At 37.7% G+C, this 22,414-nt stretch overlaps 1 protein-coding gene across 1 annotated transcript in view; it reads left to right on the forward strand.

The window, feature by feature from the left end:
- Positions 1-247: 247 nt before the first annotated feature.
- Positions 248-22,414, forward strand: part of LOC127659460 (trafficking protein particle complex subunit 11-like) — a 37,217-nt gene continuing 15,050 nt past the window's right edge. Inside the window, exons 1-17 of the mRNA XM_052149296.1 lie at positions 248-386; positions 1,029-1,250; positions 6,243-6,412; positions 8,758-8,828; positions 8,916-9,030; positions 10,975-11,074; positions 13,356-13,429; positions 13,544-13,640; positions 15,537-15,670; positions 17,136-17,283; positions 17,375-17,468; positions 20,486-20,565; positions 20,984-21,062; positions 21,202-21,256; positions 21,375-21,520; positions 21,684-21,745; positions 21,944-22,076. Coding sequence (XP_052005256.1) covers positions 1,047-1,250; positions 6,243-6,412; positions 8,758-8,828; positions 8,916-9,030; positions 10,975-11,074; positions 13,356-13,429; positions 13,544-13,640; positions 15,537-15,670; positions 17,136-17,283; positions 17,375-17,468; positions 20,486-20,565; positions 20,984-21,062; positions 21,202-21,256; positions 21,375-21,520; positions 21,684-21,745; positions 21,944-22,076 — 1,762 coding nt within the window. The 5' untranslated portion in view covers positions 248-386; positions 1,029-1,046. The remainder of the gene's footprint in view (positions 387-1,028; positions 1,251-6,242; positions 6,413-8,757; positions 8,829-8,915; positions 9,031-10,974; positions 11,075-13,355; positions 13,430-13,543; positions 13,641-15,536; positions 15,671-17,135; positions 17,284-17,374; positions 17,469-20,485; positions 20,566-20,983; positions 21,063-21,201; positions 21,257-21,374; positions 21,521-21,683; positions 21,746-21,943; positions 22,077-22,414) is intronic.

Raw genomic sequence — 22,414 nt, forward strand, 5'->3', positions numbered from 1 at the left:
TCTCTCTCTTTCCTATACATCTATAATATCCTGTAAATAAAGGCACACAAAAAAGCCCAATGCATTTGCCATTAAACCAGAGAACAATTACATATTCACACAATAAATACAGTGTATTATTTCCTGAACTGCACCCCATATGTGAGGCCGCATGAGTTTAGCAGGTGGCAGTAAAGATGCGTTTCTACTGTATAATTACCCAATAAGGCGCAGAAGAAGAGTCATAAACAAGCGCTTAGTAGGTGGTGGTAATGCACATTCACGCTTGTGCCACCCGCCATAAAACAGAAAAGAAGAAGAAGAAGAAGAAGAAGTAGTAAACAAGAGCTGCACATTAATGTAGACCGAACTGCTGAAAACCGAGCCAACGCAACTTGAATTTAAAGGTAAATACCCTCAGCACACAGACTCATGTTGAACATTTATAATTGACAGCGCTGGTCTCATTATTGTTGTTTAACAGACTGTTTTGAGTCTTAGCTTTAGCATTCATAGAGTGTCACAGGTGATGAGGAATCGGATGCTTTTGCTTTTTGTTTTGTTTTTGACAGCAAACCTGCCATTACACATGTCATAAATCTGAAGACAGTGTCGAATATGTATGTATCAGTGTGTGTCATTAATCTACTTATTTTCTTAACTCAGGTTTTCTGTTGTCACGTGCACTGTCTACAATGTCCTTGACACAGTTCAAAATATGATTTCAAATAATTTGCAGCTATTATTTGCGCCTTTTTTAACGGTTCTTCTGTTTTGTACTCTGAAACAAATGTGCTGTCCATGACTTTACCATTATCAGAAATAGATCAGAGATATATTAAAATTGATAGCTTTGTTAATTTTTATAATACTTAAAAAATATATATTTATAGTAGTGAGTACTGTGTAAAATAGGTGTTTGTTTTATTTCAGCAATTTTGTGTACTCCTATCTCATATTACCATTATATCTGCCAACCAGCTTTCTAGTTTGGCATTTTTCAAAAAAGTGTTTTTTTTTTTTTACGTGTGTTGTATTTTGTTTTTCAGGTGCTGTTTGACGGCGTCATGAGTCCAGCGCAATGGGATCTTCCTCCAGAGCTGTGCTGCCGGCCCATGGCCTTTGTGGCTCTGACAGGTCTGGATGTGATTTATAATGCCATCCACAGAGCCATATGGGATGCATTCTGTACCAACCGGCGGGCAGACAGAGTGCCCATCTCTTTCAAAGTTTTGGCAGGAGACCACGAGTATCCAAAGTGCAGGACTAAGGTAAAACAAAACCTTATCAATTAACACCACAAATATTTAAAGATCTGAAGAGTTATGCAGTTGCTTTGAGGTGCTTTATACTGGATTTGTTCTGACAGCCAGCAAAAATCATGTATTTTATGCATATCTGACTCAAATTTATTTAGTTGTTCATATTCAGAACAACAAAACATGAAGACTGATGTTTACAAATCACATGCATATGTGGTTTGACATTCAATTACAGTATTTTCTCCTTCACTAATACACATTTCACAAATAATTTTCACCAAACTACACACCAATTTATGCAAACTTCTGTTGCAAACACTTGTCTTGCATCAAAATTAAAGGAGTGTTCCTGGTTCAATACAAGTTGAGATCAGTTAACAGCATTTAGGGCATAATGTTGATTATTCATTGTTTTGTGTTAACTTAAGGCGGTTTATGGAGGTCAGTCCATAAACGCTAAAATACACATTGTGTACTAATCTGTTTAAAGTTATATCAAATATTACAACTTGATTGCCATGACATCCAGACTCTGTAATCCCAGTATTGGAAATAGGCTAACATTATACATATAATATTAATATATAATAATGTTTACGTCTTGTGGCTATACTTATTTTATTTTTAATAAATGAAGGGCGAGTAAAAATAATTTTTCACGTTTATCAACTTCATAAATGTATTTCAAGGAATGGTTCACCCAAAATTTTTTATTCCATAATAATTTTTTCACTCTTGCGGTCTCAAACGCGTATGATTTACTTTCATCTACAGAACACAAATGAAGATATTTTGTTGAAGATATGAGGTGTTTTTGTCCATACAATGCAAGCCAATTGAGTCCAAACTTTCAAGATTTAAAAAGGACATAAAGGCAGCATAAAGTTAATCCATACCATTCATTCACAACTCTTTTTTTTTAAAAAATTTTTAATACATAAATCTTGCCATCTGCAATCTACTTGGTGTAATCATGATTTGAATCTCGATTACCCTGCGATTAGAAATTGTAATCGAGCTTTAGAAAAACATGGATCAAACTTCTGGAGTCGTATGGATTAACTTTATGCTGTCTTTTTAGGAGCTTGAACGTTTGGACACCATTTGTCAAGTGGGTGGTGTACAAGCACACAAGTTGAGCTATATTGTCATTCCCCTATACTGTAGGTAGAGACATATATAGGAAAGCGATGTCGTGGCTCACAGGGCAAACAATACAGCTTAATTATTTTCCTAACTTATATCTAACCTATGCTAGAACAGTAATCTACCTAAACATATACTATCCGTATATATATATATATATATATATGAGAGAATTTCGTGAGAGAAGTTGAAGCTCCGTCCCCCAGACTCTGAATTAATAGGGAGTAATACACTGATGCCTCATGACCTTTTCCAAAAGCAGTAATCACCAGAATATCTACCAGAATATCTACCAGAATATCTACCGCTTTAGGGGGGTGTATGCTACAAAAAATAGTACAGTGCAGGTGGTGCAGCTGTAAATACCTAATGAACTGAGATCTGGGAATCCTAAAATGTAGAACCAAATTTGTAAAAGATCTCAACACCCCATTCTCATATAGGTCACCAAGTGTATTAACTTCCCTCACGGTCCACTCTGACCAGCAGAAAGGGGACTTATTGTACATAATTTGGGGTTCATTCAAATGCTAGAGGCAACATTTAAATAAATGTCAGAATTAAACTTTTTTCACTTTTTTCCTATACTGAGTGCAAATACGCTGTCAGGATTGGATTCAGACCAATTAACTCTGTATCCTGAGAACTTAGAAAAGGAATTAATAATTCTGTGGAGGCAAGTCAAAGATCTAGTGAGGTTGGAGATGTATAATAAAATATCATCTGCATAAAGCAAACGCTTAAGTGCCCACCTCCCGACATCACCCCTGGAAAATCATCTTCCCTTCTTATTGTGGCTGCTAATGGTTCCAGGGCAAGACGGAACAATAATGGGCAACCCTGCGGGTGTCCCTATCCAGAGAAAAATAATCTGAAATTAATCAATTTCTTTGTACCGCTGCCACCGGGTGTCTTTAAAGTAACTTAATCCATCCAATAATAGTATTCCCGAACCTGTATATTTCCATAATCTTAAAAAGATAATCCAATTCTACCATACCAAATGCCTTTTCAGCGTCAAGTGAGATGGCAGCGACCGGAGTCTGCGCATTTGCCACTGACCACATGATATTAATTAGATGCCTAATGTTATCAGAAGAGCTGCGGCCTTGAATAATCCCCACCTGATCTATATGTATATGAGATGTGATAACTTGATCGGTTAGCCAAATTGTTTTTACAATTTTTAACATATAGCTGGATCAGGGAAATTGGTAACTGACACTCGCATGGATCTTTGTGCTTTTTGAGAATCGGACTGATCCAGGCTTCTGTCATGGTTTGCTGAAGCTTTCCATTCTTCAATGATTCTGTATAAACTTATAACAAAAGTGGAGCCAGTTCTGTAGCATAAGATCTAAAAAATTCAGAAGCAAAACCATCTGGCCCTGGAGTCTTGCCTGTAGGAAGGACATTAATTACCCCGTCAAGCTCCGCCAATGTTATCTCAGAATCAATATAATTATTTTGCTCATTCATCAGTTTAGGGAGTTCTAATGGTTCCACAAAATTCCTAATGTCTTCATCGGTGGACGAAGATGTGGAACTATAAAGATCAAGATAGACATTTTTAAAAGCAATATTAATATCAATGGCTGAGTTAAATATTTCACCACCAGCAGATTTCACTGAGAGAATTGTATAAAAAGACTCTCTCTGCTTTATATTTATAGCCAGCAGTTTCCCTGCTTTGCCTTGAATAGCCAAAACTCCACCTTCCACGACAAAATAGTATTATATATATATATATATATATCTGTATTTCAATCAGGTAAATTCTCTGAGGCATCAGACGACATTCAGCACGACATTTTTATATTCCCTTCAAACTACACAAGTTCTCGTGCTTTGGATTTTTTGATGAATGAGGCATAATGTATGATCTGACCCTTAAGAACCGCCTTAAGTGCCTTCCAAGCCACGCCCACAGAGGATCTCCATACAAACATTGATTTCAGCCTTTAACATTTGTTGGAAATCATGAATTTGCAAAAGGGATACATTGAAGAGCCAGCTATATGATTTCTTTTTCTAAATCTTTTTCTATTTGAGACAAAAAATGTTTCAAATTGAGCAATCAACTACAAATGAAATGAGGGACTTGGATATCAAGAAGAAATCTATTCTAGAATAAATCTTATGGACTGATGAACAAAATGTATAGTCCCTCCCAGATGGGTTTAATGGATGGGAATTTTATTTGTTTTGTCTGTTCGAGTACTCCGTGATTACTTGAACACTTGGAGGTGTGGAGGCACATTGACATACATATACAGTTGAAGTCAGAAGTTTATATACACTTTGGTTGTCAAAAAAAGTTATTTAAAACTCAATTTTTAACCATTCCACAGATCTGATATTAGCAAACTATAATGTTGGCAAGTCATTTAGGACATCTACTTTGTGCATGACATGAGTAATTTTTCCAACAATTGTTTACGGACCGATTGTTTCACTTTCAATTGACTATCACAATTCTAGTGGGTCAGGAGTTTACATAGATTAAGTTAACTGTGCCTTTTAAGCAGCTTGGAAAATTCCAGAAAACTATGTCAAGCCTTTAGGCAATTAGCCAATTAGCTTCTGGTAGGCTAATTGAAGTATTTTAAAACTCAGTGCCTCTTTGCTTGATATTGTGGGAAAATCAAAAGAAATTAGCAAGACCTCTTGTTTTGTGGGCGTCCAAATTCGGGTTCATCTTTGGCAACAATTTTGTTGCTCCAGCTTGGATATTCATTATTATAGGCTGTTATAATGCAGTCTGTTACAAAAAGTAAAAAAAATGTCATAATAAAAATATAATGCATACATTTTTGTCATTATGTGAAGAGTCCCTGGCCAACTTAAAGGGTCATGAAACTCCCAAGCACATTTTTTGAGAAGTTTACAGATATGCACATGTTGCACATCATTAAAAACAATGATAGTGCTCATTATGTTTATTGTTAAGGGGAAAGTGGTTATTTTTTTGTTTTATAGAGCTATATAACAGCTGAAATTCCACCTTGTTTGCGACAGTTCTGTTGGTGTTTATTTTGTAATTAATGAACATCTGAATGCTTGTTAAGCATCTTATTACATGACTACTTGGATAATAAATAAATGGACATGAAACTTTTAAATTATTTTATTAGCTTATATGTAGAAATCGCACATTGATCCGAGAAGCAGGAAAGATGGCTCGCAATACCCGGATTAGCGGTCTGATACTTGGATGTGCAGTTGTTACTGAAAAATATCAGGCTGCTAGGCTGCACCATTGAATAATCAGAATCGAATATTCCAGAGAGCCGTGTAATAAGCGACTCTATCACAGTGATTAAACCCACATTATGCTTAAGGATTGTGGCTATACTTTTGAAAACAGTGTACATTTAATGTTTTGTGTATTGGACCCATTTGCTTTCATTGTATGTGCCTTACTGAACGTGATTTTATTCTTTTGAAAAAGAGGGATGAGTCAAAGTTATTTTATTTGGTAATCAACATTAGGGCTGGGCGATATGTCAAAAGATATTATCACAATATTATTTTTCATATCATTCAATATCTATAATTATCACGATATTCATTCACATTTGCACATTTTTTTTACATTTCCAAGTTGGCAGAAGAAGAGGAGAAAAAAAAATCATAAATAGTCAATTATGTTTTCACATGCACCTTGTGAGTTCTGCAAATCAGATTTGGGTGCAATTAGTGTGAATAAATCCTTAGAATTAGGATTTGACAATATGTCAATATAGCCCTTTTTAATTCAATTTTGAATTGCTTTTATTCTTTTTACTCTGGAAGCTTATGACTGTTGTGTGACTGTTGACTGAGAATCGCTAACATGTTCTCTTTTCATGACAGAGGACATCATATGAGTGGTATATCCCTAAAGGCATTCTGAAGACGGGCTGGATGAACAAACATCTCAACCTGGTGCCCGCACTGGTCGTGCTGTTTTATGAGCTGGACTGGGACGATCCACAATGGAAGGAAAAGCAATCGGAATGTGCAACCAAAGTGGAAATCGTCAGGTAGAGTTTAAATAAAAGTGCTTTTAGAATGTACAGTAAAAATACAAGATGTTAGGAGTTAAAGCCTTTTCACACTAAAAGCATGAGAAAAAGCACTCCGGCCATTATTTACTATTGAGGTCTAAGAGTGCCGTTTAAGAAAAGGAAAGGAAAAAAAACATTTTAATACATAATACAGTCTAAATACATAATTTTACAACTTTAAAAAATACATAGGCATGTTAACAGTAAAATGTTATATATATATATATATACACACTCACCTAAAGGATTATTAGGAACACCATACTAATACTGTGTTTGACCCCCTTTCGCCTTCAGAACTGCCTTAATTCTACGTGGCATTGATTCAACAAGGTGCTGAAAGCATTCTTTAGAAATGTTGGTCCATATTGATAGGATAGCATCTTGCAGTTGATGGAGATTTGTGGGATGCACATCCAGGGCACGAGCTCCTGTTCCACCACATCCCAAAGATGCTCTATTGGGTTGAGATCTGGTGACTGTGGGGGCCATTTTAGTACAGTGAACTCATTGTCATGTTCAAGAAACCAATTTGAAATGATTCGAGCTTTGTGACATGGTGCATTATCCTGCTGGAAGTACCCATCAGAGGATGGGTACATGGTGGCCATAAAGGGATGGACATGGTCAGAAACAATGCTCAGGTAGGCCGTGGCATTTAAACGATGCCCAATTGGCACTAAGGGGCCTAAAGTGTGCCAAGAAAACATCCCCCACACCATTACACCACCACCACCAGCCTGCACAGTGGTAACAAGGCATGATGGATCCATGTTCTCATTCTGTTTACGCCAAATTCTGGCTCTACCATCTGAATGTCTCAACAGAAATCGAGACTCATCAGACCAGGCAACATTTTTTCAGTCTTCAACTGTCCAATTTTGGTGAGCTCTTGCAAATTGTAGCCTCTTTTTCCTATTTGTAGTGGAGATGAGTGGTACCTGGTGGGGTCTTCTGCTGTTGTAGCCCATCCGCCTCAAGGTTGTGCGTGTTGTGGCTTCACAAATGCTTTGCTGCATACCTCGGTTGTAACGAGTGGTTATTTCAGGCAAAGTTGCTCTTCTATCAGCTTGAATCAGTCGGCCCATTCTCCTCTGACCTCTAGCATCAACAAGGCATTTTCAGCCCACAGGACTGCCGCATACTGGATGTTTTTCCTTTTCACACCATTCTTTGTAAACCCTAGAAATAGTTGTGCGTGAAAATCCCAGTAACTGAGCAGATTGTGAAATACTCAGACCGGCCCGTCTGGCACCAACAACCATGCCACGCTCAAAATTGCTTAAATCACCTTTCTTTCCCATTCTGACATTCAGTTTGGAGTTCAGGAGATTGTCTTGACCAGAACCACACCCCTAAATGCATTGAAGCAACTGCCATGTGATTGGTTGATTACATAATTGCATTAATGAGAAATTGAACAGGTGTTCTTAATAATCCTTTAGGTGAGTGTGTATATATATATATATATATATAAGAATTGCCCATTTTGGCAGTTGAAACATATGTTTTACACAGAAACAGAAAAATCTCAATTGGAAAAGTTTGACCTACCAAAATGGAAATTCATCCAACGCTACTGTTTTGGCCTGTCATACCTCAGAGGTCCAGAATTTCTTGAATATACAACAATTAAAATCGTTCAACAATAGCATACCTGTTGAGTTGATATTTAATTATTATAATAAAGTATTTTAATTATTAAGAAAATGTATTGCCAAAAATAATATATTTAGCTGTGTCCCGCATTTTGAATGCAACCCTATGGAGACCTGATATGAATGAACTGATAAAAGTATATTGGGCAAATCAAGCTCTAAAAGGAATGCATTGTTTCGATGTTCACAACTAAATTCGGTGTGAATATACTAGAGATGCTGAGTCTGTATCGGCCACTATTCATGTTCTGTGACTTGATCGATGGTCTCATAATTTGACTGAATACATAAACCGAGCACCCAAGTCCAAAAGATGAGCGACTTCTTTAATACTTCAGCATCACTGTCATGTCATCACGGGTATGTGGGGAACACTGGCCGAATGTTGTAAGATAACAATGCAGTATGAGAGATGAATAATAAAATCTTGTGTACATCGTTTTTTCTGCACGACACGACGAAGGGAAACCGGCGCTTGCTGTGAAACTGTCTTTATTATTTAATTATAAATATTAAAAGAATGAATAATAATATAGAAATAGTGAGCAGGAATAAATAACCAAAACTGTCAAATTTAATTACACCATTCAGGTCAGAGCATCCCTAGAATATATCTTTAGGACAAATATAACAGGTGTGTTCTTATTTATTTTTTCCCCACAGAACAAGTTTGCAAGGCAGAAATACGAAAGTCGCTGTGGTTTTGATTCAGAAGAAGACTCCTCTTCCACCAGGTATCACAAAAAGTGAAATCAGGGTTCCCAATCCGATCTTTGTCTCAGGTAAATATTGTTGAGTAAAGCTGTGCTTGTGTGTCTCAGGTGAAGATCTGGTGGCATCTGAGATGGCTTCTACTCTGTGTAGTGCCTGTGACCTTTCTGGCAAGTCCCTGTTTGTCCTGCCCCATACTGACCACCTGGTGGGATACATCATCAGGTTAGCCAAGTCATTTATTTATGTAGAATATTTATAATCAACAGAAGTGTTATGATCAACAGCCAAAGTGCTGCTGCAAAGTGTACTGCTGAAACAAATATTATATATCTGTAGGCAAATATTTCAAAACAATTTAGAACAAATAAATAAAAACCAAAGACTAAAACAATGAATAGGGAAACAAGAAGTCAATAAAAATATTGAAGATAAAATTAAGATACAAATACACAAATAAAAACATTTAAGTTCGATAAAATTATACCTGAAACTGAAACAAAAGCTAAAAAGATTATATAAAAAAACTAACATAATCTTTGTTACATTTAAAAGGTACAGTTCACCCAAAAATGAAAATTCTGTCTTTATGTACTCCCCTTTACATCATTCCAATCCTGTATTCACTATAGGGCTGAAACGATTAGCCGACGTTATCGACAACGTCGACAATAAAAACTTTTTGTTGCCGAATAGTCATTTGATCTAATTTAATGTAATGTGAGATCACTTAAAACTCTAATGATGAGAGCAGCACTGCAGCTCGCACCTGACTGAGAAGAGGAAGAATTACACATCTCAGTCCAGATGCACTCTAAACTTTCCAAACAGCTTTAGGTGATGTAGATCACCAAGTATGAGGGAATTACAATGCAAAAATACAAACTAAGTAAATACAGAAGCACTCTCGTTGTGGAATAAGCGGAGCTGGAGCTGCCGCTCCGCTGAAGGAAAACTTGCTTGTAGAGCGCCTTTAAAGGAAACCCCAACGTTACATCTTAAATGCAGTTATATTTAATGCGTTATGGCTTTATTAAAGTTCAAATAATATGGGAGCAGATCATGTAAATAACTACAAACTCCGAAACTGGCATTTTTCTGTGTGGTCAGCGCTTCTATGAGTTCTGCGAATGTCCCGATCTAAAGGGAAGAGATTGAAACTGTATCCGGCTGATGAACATTCTGTCGCAGGGACGCTCGTCCCTCGAGCATGCACGCTTGCTGCAGCTAGATTTTAACGTGATGGCTCGTGACTTATTGAATCATATGTGTCACTGTACATTTCTTATAGTGAAGAAAATTGGCAATATGCAGCTTTATTAATAAGAGAGAGTTTGTTTCTTGTGAGTGAAAGATGGTTTGAAGTGAACAGAAAGGTGAGAGAGGAAGTCTTTGTCCCATTATACACTGCAACAAAATATGTTTATGATTTGTTTTAGTTTTGGCTTGTTTTCCCATTTTAAACATCTAAAACATCTTTAAAACTATGTATATTTACTTTAGCAGCTATACTTTTCTATTTTTCCCCCAGTCGTATTGGGTACGCACCTGCCCTTGATGTGTTTATTTATTTGTTTAACAGCATTACCATTGACTATACGTTATCGACTGAACGTGGTAATAACAGATGCCAATTAAAATATGAAACCTAAATTATAGAGCTCATATTAAATAAAAAAAAATTCCAACCAGTCTTAAAAGGCATTAATTTTTTTTCATGATAAATCAAGAACTTCTGCTGGGAAAATGATATGCAGAGTTGAGAAAAAATTATACTTGAGCAATAAATAAACATTTCTAAAGTATAGGCTATAGTTTAAAAAGATAACAAAAAAATATTTTATATATATATATATAAATTTGTTATTTCATTTCACTAATTTAATTATCATTGAATTTTTTCATAAATTATTTAATTTTCCTTCTATCAACATGAAGTCATGCCAGTTTGCCTGAAAGAACACAACACGTTTGGATGTCTTACTCATGATTTACACGTGGTCGGGAGCAGGTGAACGTTTTGATCGTACCGACTAACTTTTTGAAAGTACGAAAACGTTTATGAATCCGAGAATTTACGTCAGAAAGTTTTTATGACTTTACGAATGATTTACACAATTTGTTCTGCTCATGTTTCATGAATGAGGCCCATTGTGTGTATGTCTGCAGGTTGGAGAATGCTTTTTACGAACACGCACAGACCTACTATTACAATGAGATTCGGCGAGTGAAATCGCACAAGGAGTTCCTCAACAAAACTACACACCGGGTAATTGGGAGCTCATTCCAAAATATGATTCCATATTTTAAAATCTTGAATTATTGATCTTGCTGTATAACAGTGCAACCTTGAGCGATGCAATAAAAGGCAAGCTTTAGTTTTTGTCCCAAACAACCACTATGAGTGTCAAGATATTTTGCCCATCGCTATGTACAGTAGGCCCATCCACTAATAAACACCTGTTAATTGCCCATAATGCAGCAAGAATTCACAATGTGTTAAGCAGTGTTAAACACTATTGACATTAAAGAAAATGGAATTTCTGATGAAAGAATAATAAAAAATTAAAAAAATACAAATGTCTATTAAAATTAATGAGTGCGAAGGAGAACGCCAATGGGGGATGATTGCCACGGACAAAGATTATTTTAAAAGGCATGTGTGTGTTCAGAAAACACGATTATATCTGTTCACATGTGGAGAGAAAATGTAAAGGTCAGTAATAAATATTTATCTCTCTCCCCTATTAAATATTTTAAATAATCATATCATCATTATTATTTAAATCATTGCCATCTCAACTGTAAGATGTCCAGCAATTAATAGAATTTAATTTTTAATGACCTAAAACTCCAAATGAACATCAATTTGTTAATTTTATGTAGTTTTATTGCCATCTGATATTTATTTTAATGCTGTAATTTATGAAATTTACATTTGCAGAAAAAGAAGCTCAGCAAATGCTAGGCGAGATAGAGAGAGGTATATTTAATGTTTTTTTCATATATTTAAAAGATTCAAAAGCTAGTATTTCTTAAAATGGATTCTAGACATGTAGTTTTGATGATTAGTCTTGTTTTGAGAAAATGGTTTAGAACGTCCTGAGAATGTAATTTAACCAACATCATTCACAGAATTATAGGGTAAGGTTAATTAAAGAATTAATTTAAGAATAATACATATGCTTAATAAAAAATTGTTTTGGTAATTTATTAGATTTTTTTTTTTTTTTTTTAAATCTTCTTTGGGTAATATACACTGATGAGCCAAAACCTTATGACCTAATATATGCTGTTGGTCCTCCACGTGCCACCAAAACCGTGCCGACCATCCGAGGCATGGACTCTACAAGAACCCTGAAGGTGTCCTGTGGTTTCTGGCACCAAGACATTAGCAGCAGATTCTTCGAGTCCTGTAAGTTTTGAGGTGGAGCAGCTGTGAATCGGACTTGTTGGTCCAGCACATCCCACAGATGCTCAATCGGATTGAGATCTGGGGAATTTGGAGGCCAGGGCAACACTTTGAACTCTTCATCATGTTCCTCAAACATTCCCAAACAATGTGTGCTGTGTGGCAGTGCGCATTATCCTGTTGAAAGAGGCCACTTGCCATCAGGAAATACCATTGCCATGAAGGGGTGTACCTGGTCTGCAATGATGTTTAGGTAGGTGGCACGTGTCAAATAGACGTCCACATGAATGGCTGGACCCAGGATTTCCAAGCAGAACATTGCCCAGAGCATCACACTCCCTAAACCGGCTTGTCGTCTTCCCACAGTGCATCCAGGTGCCATCACTCCACCCGGGGAACCAGCGCAAACATACAGTACTGTCCAAGTTTTAGACAATTTTTCGTGTTGAGGATGTCTTCAAAAATAATACCATAAATAGTTTTCATTTATCACTTAATACAAAGTCCAGTAAACATAAAAAAGCTAAATCAATATTTGGTGTGACCACCTTTGCCTTAAAAACAGACCCAATTCTTCTACGTACACCTGGACAGTTTTTCTTGGTTGTTGGCAGATAGGATGTTCCAAACTTCTTGGAGTATTCTCCACAGATCTTGCTTCTGTCTCTTCATGTAATCCCAGACTGACTCGATGCTCTGTGGGGGCAATGCCATCTCTTGCAGGGCTCTCTGTTCTTCTATTCTAATCTTTTCTATTTGCAAAAGTAATGTTTGGGAGTCTAACATTTATATTTCCTATTGACACACTAAAGCTGAAGATATAAATAACCATCTTTAGACAAATGCTTTTGTGAAACATCTTATGTGCCTAAAACTTGCTTGCGAGAAATAGCTCTTCAGTTTGTGAGCGAAGCATTCTTTAGAGTTGGGTCTCCAGAGAATCAGTCAAATCAATTCACAAATAAATTCTAATGGTTAATTAGTGAATCAGCCTAAATCAGAATGATTTCAAATAAAATCGTAATCTCAAGTGACAGGAAAAGTCATGGAAAATCATTGGTCATAAATTGAGGGAGCACTCACAATGTGTTCATCTAACAGTGTTAAACAGTTCAGCTTGTACCTGCTGTCATTCCAGCTGCTGTTTGTCAGGCACCAGTTTAAGATGGGTTTCTTCAGTGAACTAAAGCAGGACACTCAGAATGCCCTAAAGTAAGTGCTTTTAACAGGAATCTGCTTGTGTAAATAAATAAATGTTTTGCATGAATTTCTAAGAAACCACACACAGTGCTGGCTATGTTCATGACTCTGTGCTCCATTCAACAGATATTACAGGACTGCTTACAGCCTCGTCCATGAACTCCGAGCTCATGAGACGAACGTGCTTGAGATCAAGACCATGGCTGGATTCATCAACTACAAGGTTTGTATGTGAATTACATTTTGATGTCTAAGACAATGTGAGTTTTGCTTGCCTGTACAAAACTCCACATTGCTAGAGTGTTTTGGGTGGTTGCCAAGAGAGGTTGAATGTAATGTTGGTTTTACCAAATAATCTGTGCCAATAGATGCTTTTTGGAATTGTCTGTGATCTGCAAAAAATATGCCAATAATTGCAAATATACTGTATATATATATATATATATATATATACACAAACAGTATATATATAATATCCTTTTGTGTTCCCCTTTTGCCGGCGCTTACAGTTAGAATGAAGGTTTTACAGTATAACTACAGAGGCCTCTAAAAGTAAAACCAAATCAATTACAGACTGACACCTTTTTGGATTTGCTGTATCTAAACCTTTCATCAGTGACTATATTGATCCATATTTTTATCCTCACTTTAATGAATTTTTTTGTTGATTTGTGTTCTAAAATACCACATTCATGGTGTCTCCAACTTCATATCTTGTGAATAATAATACATCTTATTCTTCATTAAACCTCATCTGATGTAAATATATATACAGAATATACACTGAGCCAAAACAGTAAGGCCACTCACAGGTGAATATTGATCATCTCCTAACAAGGCCACATGTCAAGCTCTAGGTAGATTAGATGGTAAGTGATCAATCAGTTCTCGTTGTCAGCGTGTTGATTGCAGAAGAAATGGGCAGGAGTAAAGACCTGAACGACTTTGAGAAGGGCCCAATTGTAATGGCCAGATGACTGGGTCAGAGCAATGCTTGTGAGATGCTCCTGGTATGCAATGGTTAGTACCTACCTAAAGTGGTCCAAGGAAGGACAACCAGTGAACTGGCTACAGGGTTATAGGCGCCCAAGGCTCATTGATGCGCGTGTGGAGCAAAGGCTAGCCCATCAGCAGTGGTGTGTATCTACCGACATTGGTCAGAGGAGGGACAAACCGGCGACGGGGTGTTGTTCGCCCAAGGCTCATCGATGCGCAAGGACAACGAAGGCTGTCCCGTCAGGTCTGAACCATCATAAGGTCTACTGTGGGTCAAGTCACAGAAAATGTTAATGATGGTTATGGGAGGAATGTGTCACAACAATCATCGCAACCTAATGCGTATGGGCTGTATAAACGCAGATGAGTCAAAGTGCCCACGATGACCCCTGTCCGCTTTCAAAAGCACCTTCAATGGGCACACGAGCATCGGAACTTGACCTTGGAGCAGTTCCTGCAGCAGTAGTGATTGGTCCAAAAAATGTTGGCAAGTGTATCCCTGGACAAAGTTACATTTTCAAGCTCTAGAACAAATAGAAAAGGAACAACATTGTCACTTTTTAATTTGCACAGATTCTAAATCCTGTCTTCAAGTACTTGAGTCTCTGAAAACTGAACATCCTACAATTATTAGCATAATAGGAAAACAAGACTTCAATATTGTTTTTTGTTGGATACCGGGCCATATGGGATTGGCTGGCAATTAAATGGCAGATAAAGTAACTAAGGAAGCACAGTGAACCCAGGTGAACCCAGAGTTTGTTATTATTTTGAAAATGGATACGACCAGGTCATGTATACGAGATGTCCAAACCTGTGTTGTCCTTCCCAACACTGTTTGACTGCACAATGTCGGCATCAAATGTGATGCTTGCAGGTACACCACAATGCTGTTTAAAGTTTACATTTTGAAAAATTGCTTCAGCAAATTGAAGGCTGTGTCTCAACCTAGTGAGCTGCCAATGGTTTTCATACAAACATCCGTGTACACCACACAGTAAAAACAGGCCATAGTTAATTTCCTGTTGTCCTTCTCTTGTAAATAGAACTGTCATGTTCAGTTGCATTGTGTTCAGAACTGCATTTTCTTTATCAAGCATCTAACAGAGGACTTCTCTCCCAGATCTGCAGACTGTGCTTTCAGCATAACACCCCCTTGGATGCCATCGCTCAGTTCCGCAAACACATCGACCTGTGTAAGAAGAAGATTGGTAGCGCTGAGCTGGCATTTGAGCACACTGCCTGGATGTCCAAACAGTAAGATTAAATGCTGCCATAAACGCATATCTTTTTATTTTTATATTCTTGGACAAAGACCGTGTTAACGCGTTTTTGCCAGATATTATACTCTTCTGGTAAATCTACGATTGGTCAAAGTAATACTATTTGACTCATAGTTTAATTATTTTGCAGTTTCTGGTTATTCCTTCCTATTGTGTAGACATCGATAACTATGTATTATTTGTGAATTATTGTTGTTACCCACAATGCTTTAAATGTTATGAAAATGTAACCGTCACATAAAGACAAAGATAATCAACACATCAAGGGCCTTACTGTGTAATGTTGGCAACGTATGTCGCTCAACCTAACTCTTGGTCTAGACCAGTGCTCTAAGACTAACGTCTTAGTCTTTTAAATTTAGTCTTTACATTTTCTTCCAAGGAAAGGTCCCAACAAGCATAATTTTCTCAATTTCAGGAGCCAATATCTTCTAATTATATTAAATGAAGTAATCAATGTGTCATTAAACTGATAATGAGCTGAACTACACCTGTGGTTACTCTGAAACTTGTTCCACCATCGAGGAACTGTGAAGTCGAACATCCTAGAAACTGATTTGGTGCATCTTTGTATTGGTACCACAAGGCGGTGCTCATTTACAGGCCTTCTAGTTGGAATGTAGCTTTGCATGAACAATTTCTGTTCTGTATGCCAGCGTCAGAGCTTTGAACTTGATAAATGCAGTAACTGGCAGCCAGTGTAGAGAGACAAGGAGGGGTGTAACATCTGCTCTCTTGGATTCGTTGAAGACCAGCCATGCTGCTGCATTCTGGATCATTTGCATAGGCCTAATTGCACATGCAGGAAGGCTGGCTAAAAGAACATTACAGTAGTCCAGTCTGGATATGACAAGAAACTATAAAGGAGATGTGTGGCATGTTCAGATAGGAAGGGTTTTGTCTTCCTAATGTTTTAGAGTGAAAATCTTCATGATCGGGCTGTTTTTGAGATGTGGTTGGTGAAATTTTGTTGGTTGTCAATGGCTACCCCTAGGTTTCAGACCACTTTGCAAGGTGTTATTGTGGATGAACGGCTATTAAATCAGTTCACCAGCTGAAAGGTAATTTTGTGCTAAACCACAGGGTTGGCTGGAAAGACGAGAACCTCGTTTTTCGCTAGGTTTAGTTAAAGATGGTGTTCCTTCATCCAGGCCGAGATGTCTGCCTGGCATGCCGAGATCCAAACAGTCACAAGGGGTTGTCAATTTACAATATATTTTTTACAGTATAAGTGTGGTTTAAGTGTCCAAAGTGTTTAAACGTTTTCGGGCGACTGTATATGATGCTTTCATATCACCTTTTCAGTGTAAATATATCTTAATATTCATGTTTAAAATAAATGCTAAGTTTGTAATTGTATTAGATTTAAATGTTTTACCTCTCGTCTTGAAATTATGCACACGCTCACAATCATTTATTCACTTTATCTCATTCTCTAGGTTTCAGTCGTTTGGTGATTTGTTTGATGAGGCCATTAAACTGGGCCTCGCAGCAATCCAGACCCAGAACCCAGGCTTCTATTACCAGCAGGCTGCATCCTATGCACAGGAGCGCAAGCAGCAAGCGGGGCAGCTCTGCAATCATGTGGTACTTGTACTCCCAATCCAATATATTATGAATGTTAACTACTCTATTTTGAGCATGTGATGTATAATGTCCCACTGGTCATATTCTTCAGCCGGGTGTGGGCTACCCTGCACCTGACTCACTGGAGAGCCACTCCGGAGCTCTAGACTTCTACGGACAGAGACCCTGGAGACAGGGACATCAGAGTGAGTGATGATTTATGACTCACTATCACCCTCTCAGTTAGAATCTATCTGTATCTTTGATTGAATCTCACAAAATTTGTCAAGAACATGTCCAGGTTATATTTCAAAAGCAAAAATATGGTTTACAGCAAGGCACTTACTATGGAAGGCGAAGAAGAAAGTCCAATAATGATAAAGGTGCCCTTAGTCACTTATTCGTTCCAAAAGTACTAGTGGTTTTCTGATACTGACACCAATGGATGCATGAAGTTTGTTTACTAACTGCTGCCGCTTCACACTGAAACTGTTTGTTTATCTCCTTCTCAAACTACACTTGTAATGAACTACATTTTTATTATATATATTTTATGCACCAAACACTCCATTTACATTTAAAACAGCGAAATTGTAAATCTTTTTTTTGCTGGGTCTCAGGAACTTATGGTAAGATCACATCATAATAGCTTGTAATGTAAAGTAATGAGATCTTTATAATGACAGAGCAGGCTGCATATATGAAAATACACAGAAATATTAGTTCACATTAAATATATCTTATATTATGTATATGTCAAAACAGATGTTTAGAAACAATGTATATGAACAATGTATATGTTTAGAACAGCATGAACACAAGTGGAGTGATACACACAGAGAAGCGTCTGAGTGCTGATCCTGTCAAACCATCAGTGCTCATGGAACGTCTCTCGTCCAATCAGATTTGAGGACCAGAACTAACTGTTGTGTGTGTTTGTGTGTGAATAAATATATATATATATATGTATGTATACACTCACCTAAAGGATTATTAGGAACACCTGTTCAATTTCTCATTAATGCAATTATCTAATCAACCAATCACATGGCAGTTGCTTCAATGCATTTAGGGGTGTGGTCCTGGTCAAGACAATCTCCTGAACTCCAAACTGAATGTCAGAATGGGAAAGAAAGGTGATTTAAGCAATTTTGAGCGTGGCATGGTTGTTGGTGCCAGACGGGCCGGTCTGAGTATTTCACAATCTGCTCAGTTACTGGGATTTTCACGCACAACCATTTCTAGGGTTTACAAAGAATGGTGTAAAAAGGGAAAAACATCCAGTATGCGGCAGTCCTGTGGGCGAAAATGCCTTGTTGATGCTAGAGGTCAGAGGAGAATGGGCCGAATGATTCAAGCTGATAGAAGAGCAACTTTGACTGAAAGAACCACTCGTTACAACCGAGGTATGCAGCAAAGCATTTGTGAAGCCACAACACGCACAACCTTGAGGCGGATGGGCTACAACAGCAGAAGACCCCACCAGGTACCACTCATCTCCACTACAAATAGGAAAAAGAGGCTACAATTTGCAAGAGCTCACCAAAATTGGACAGTTGAAGACTGGAAAAATGTTGCCTGGTCTGATGAGTCTCGATTTCTGTTGAGACATTCAGATGGTAGAGTCAGAATTTGGCGTAAACAGAATGAGAACATGAATCCATCATGCCTTGTTACCACTGTGCAGGCTGGTGGTGGTGGTGTAATGGTGTGGAGATGTTTTCTTGGCACACTTTAGGCCCCTTAGTGCCAATTGGGCATCGTTTAAATGCCACGGCCTACCTGAGCATTGTTTCTGACCATGTCCATCCCTTTATGGCCACCATGTACCCATCCTCTGATGGCTACTTCCAGCAGGATAATGCACCATGTCACAAAGCTCGAATCATTTCAAATTGGTTTCTTGAACATGACAATGAGTTCACTGTACTAAAATGGCCCCCACAGTCACCAGATCTCAACCCAATAGAGCATCTTTGGGATGTGGTGGAACGGGAGCTTCGTGCCCTGGATGTGCATCCCACAAATCTCCATCAACTGCAAGATGCTATCCTATCAATATGGACCAACATTTCTAAAGAATGCTTTCAGCACCTTGTTGAATCAATGCCACATAGAATTAAGGCAGTTCTGAAGGCGAAAGGGGGTCCAACACAGTATTAGTATAGTGTTCCTAATAATCCTTTAGGTGAGTGTATATGTGGTGGGCATGAATGTAATATAATGATGATTGAGAGATATGTCTCAAAAGCCAGTGGTATCATATTTGATATATGGATTTCAAAGGGGGGTTCAATAAAATTATATAGAAAAATGTAACCAAGCACAAGTTGCTTATATTCAGCAAATACTCATTTTAAAATTTCAGTAACAATATAATCATTACTGTCATTTTTACTTTATTAAAATAAGATGTAATTTATCCTAACATAAGAGTAACTTTTTCGCTCAAGACGCCACCATTTTAAATAGATTCATTCTCGGAATAGCACGCTGAGTGATTATCTGAGTTACTGTAGACTTTGTCAGTTCAAACCAGTCTGGCTATTCTCTGTTGACCTCTCTTCTCAACGCATTTCCATCCACAGAACTGCCCCTCACTGGATGCTTTTTGCTTTATGCACCATTCAGAGTAAATTCTAGAGACTGTTGTGTGTGGAAATCCCAGATGATCAGCAGTTACAGAAATACTCAAACCAGCCCGTCTGGAACCAACAATCATCCATGCGATTACCTAATTAGCCAATCGTGTGGCAGCAGTGCAGTGCATAAAATTATGCAGATATGGGTCAGGAGCTTCAGATAATTTTCACAGCATCCATCAGAATGGGGATTTGAATTGTGGCATGATTGTTGGTGCCAGATGTGCTGGTTTGGGTATTTCTGTTTTATAACTGCTTGTAATTGGTAACTGCTGATCTTCTTGGATTTTCACACACAACAGTCTTTATAATTTACTCCGAATGATGCTAAAAACAAAATACATCCAGTGAGCGGCAGTTCTGTTGATGGAAATGTCTTGTTTATAAGAGAAGTCAACAGAGAATATATATATACTCACATTTTTTTTAATTTATTTTGAAATCATGAACCAGGAAAGCTTTATTATTTATCAATAATAATGCCATAAAAACTGTTGCTATCATGTACAACAACAACAACCTTGTGAGTTTACAGTCTTTTATGAGGGTTTATGAAGTTTTTTTTTTTTTTTTACCCCCAGGCATTGATCCTCCTGACCCTGAGAAAGAGAAACAAGGCATCCTTGCTCTTCAAGTGAAGGAGAGAGTTGTGCTTCATTCGGTGAAACATTTTCTTTTATTTTACATACTGTAGCTCTTGCAGTAGCAGTTAAATTACCATTTAAAGGTCTGAACACACGACTGAATTGTTGAATGTTTCTCATGTTCTTAAAAACCTTTTGATCTAAAGGCTTATGCTTAAATGCTTTAAGTTTTGTAGAAAAATATACATTGAAACTGCTTGTCCAATCAGATTAGGGCACTGACACTAATTGTTGTATAATATAGTTGTGATTTATCTAAGATTTTTTGATCACTGCATAACTTCCATTTGTGCCATTTCCTAGTTTTGACTTCTTGTAAAATAGTAATGAAGAATGAGTTTGAGAATGAGGTGTAACTGGTGGTGTGTTACATTTTAAAGTTGAATATGTGCGGTATATCTCCTAATTTTTGTTTATGTTTATTTCTCCTGTCAGGAGTTGATCATTGCTCTCCTCAGTAATGCTGTCACCCAGTTTAAGAAGTACAAGTGTCCTCGAATGAAGAGCCATCTCAGTGAGTGCTACATGACTGTCATTTCTTTATTTTATTGCTTAGAAAAACTTGAAATATACTGTCCAGTGCTGTTCATCTCAGAAATTGATTGTCACTTGTACATATGTCAGGCATTCTTGCTTTATCTCTGTTTTTGCAGTGGTTCAGATGGGTGAGGAATATTATCATGCAAAAGACTACACCAAAGCATTAAAGTGAGTTGAATTCAGAATACAGCTAGAACTGTGCCTATGCCTGTCTTCAATGATTTTTTAGTTATGGTCTTGTTAAGGGCTTTTAGCTGTTAGATATAAGTGTGTGTGTGTTTTCTAGGCTGTTAGATTATGTGATGTGTGACTATCGTACGGAGCGCTGGTGGTCTCTGCTCACGTCGATCCTGTGCACGGCTCTGAAGTGCTCTTACCTCATGGGTAAGGTCAAGGATTACATCACCTACTCTTTGGAGCTGGTGGGCAGAGGTAAATGAACACCCTTATTGATCCATACACTCCATTCTTCATTAATGCAAAAGTGACTCTGGTTAACGTGTGTGTGTGTGTGTGTGTGTGTGTGTGTGTGTGTGTGTGTGTGTGTGTGTGTGTGTGTGTGTGTGTGTGTTTTTCTTGGGTGTGTGTTTTTCAGCCTCTATACTTTCTGAAGAGCAGAAGTCCAGGATCGAGAAAAATCTGATTAAAGTGCTCATGGTTTGTATGGAAATATAGTAGTAGAAGGGATGGGCGATATACCTGAAAATCTTGTTTCTTGATATTCATGATTTTGTCTGATTTTTAAAAAAATGTTTTTATTAGTTGTATTTTAGTTACGTTACATTGACATTTTCTTACCAAGTCAGCTTACAGAATTATGTAAAAAGATGTCCTGTGTATTTCATGGATTGTCAGAATGAAGTCCCGGAGCCTGAATCAGACTGTGACATAGTCTCAGTAAAGGCGGCCCAGTCTCTCTGGAGTGACCGCATCTCTCTGGCCGGCAACAATGAGATTACCATTGATGTCCAGGACTATGTGCCCTTTGGTAAGTACTCAAAGAAGACTTACTTTTTTTTTCTGGAGGTCTCCCTGGCCTGAATCTGGTGGAGGAGGAGGAGTGTATCAGGGAGGGTGGCGTGGCCGGGACGGGCCGTGATGATGCACGCCTGGTGCTGAGGTGACTAATCAGTGTGAGAGAGATAAGGGGGGCCAGAGACGCCAGTTCAAGAGAGGAAGAGACGCACAAAGCTGTGCATTTGCTTCTTTGTTTGTTTTGTAGTTTATGTTTGAGTTCAGTTTGCTATTAAAGTTTAATGTTGACTGTTCAGCTGGTTCCCGCCTCCTCCTTGCCCATCTTAAGAACCTTGCTACATTGGTGTTTAA

Source organism: Xyrauchen texanus, chromosome 19, assembly GCF_025860055.1.
Source record: "Xyrauchen texanus isolate HMW12.3.18 chromosome 19, RBS_HiC_50CHRs, whole genome shotgun sequence".
NCBI classification, from domain to species: domain Eukaryota; kingdom Metazoa; phylum Chordata; class Actinopteri; order Cypriniformes; family Catostomidae; genus Xyrauchen; species Xyrauchen texanus.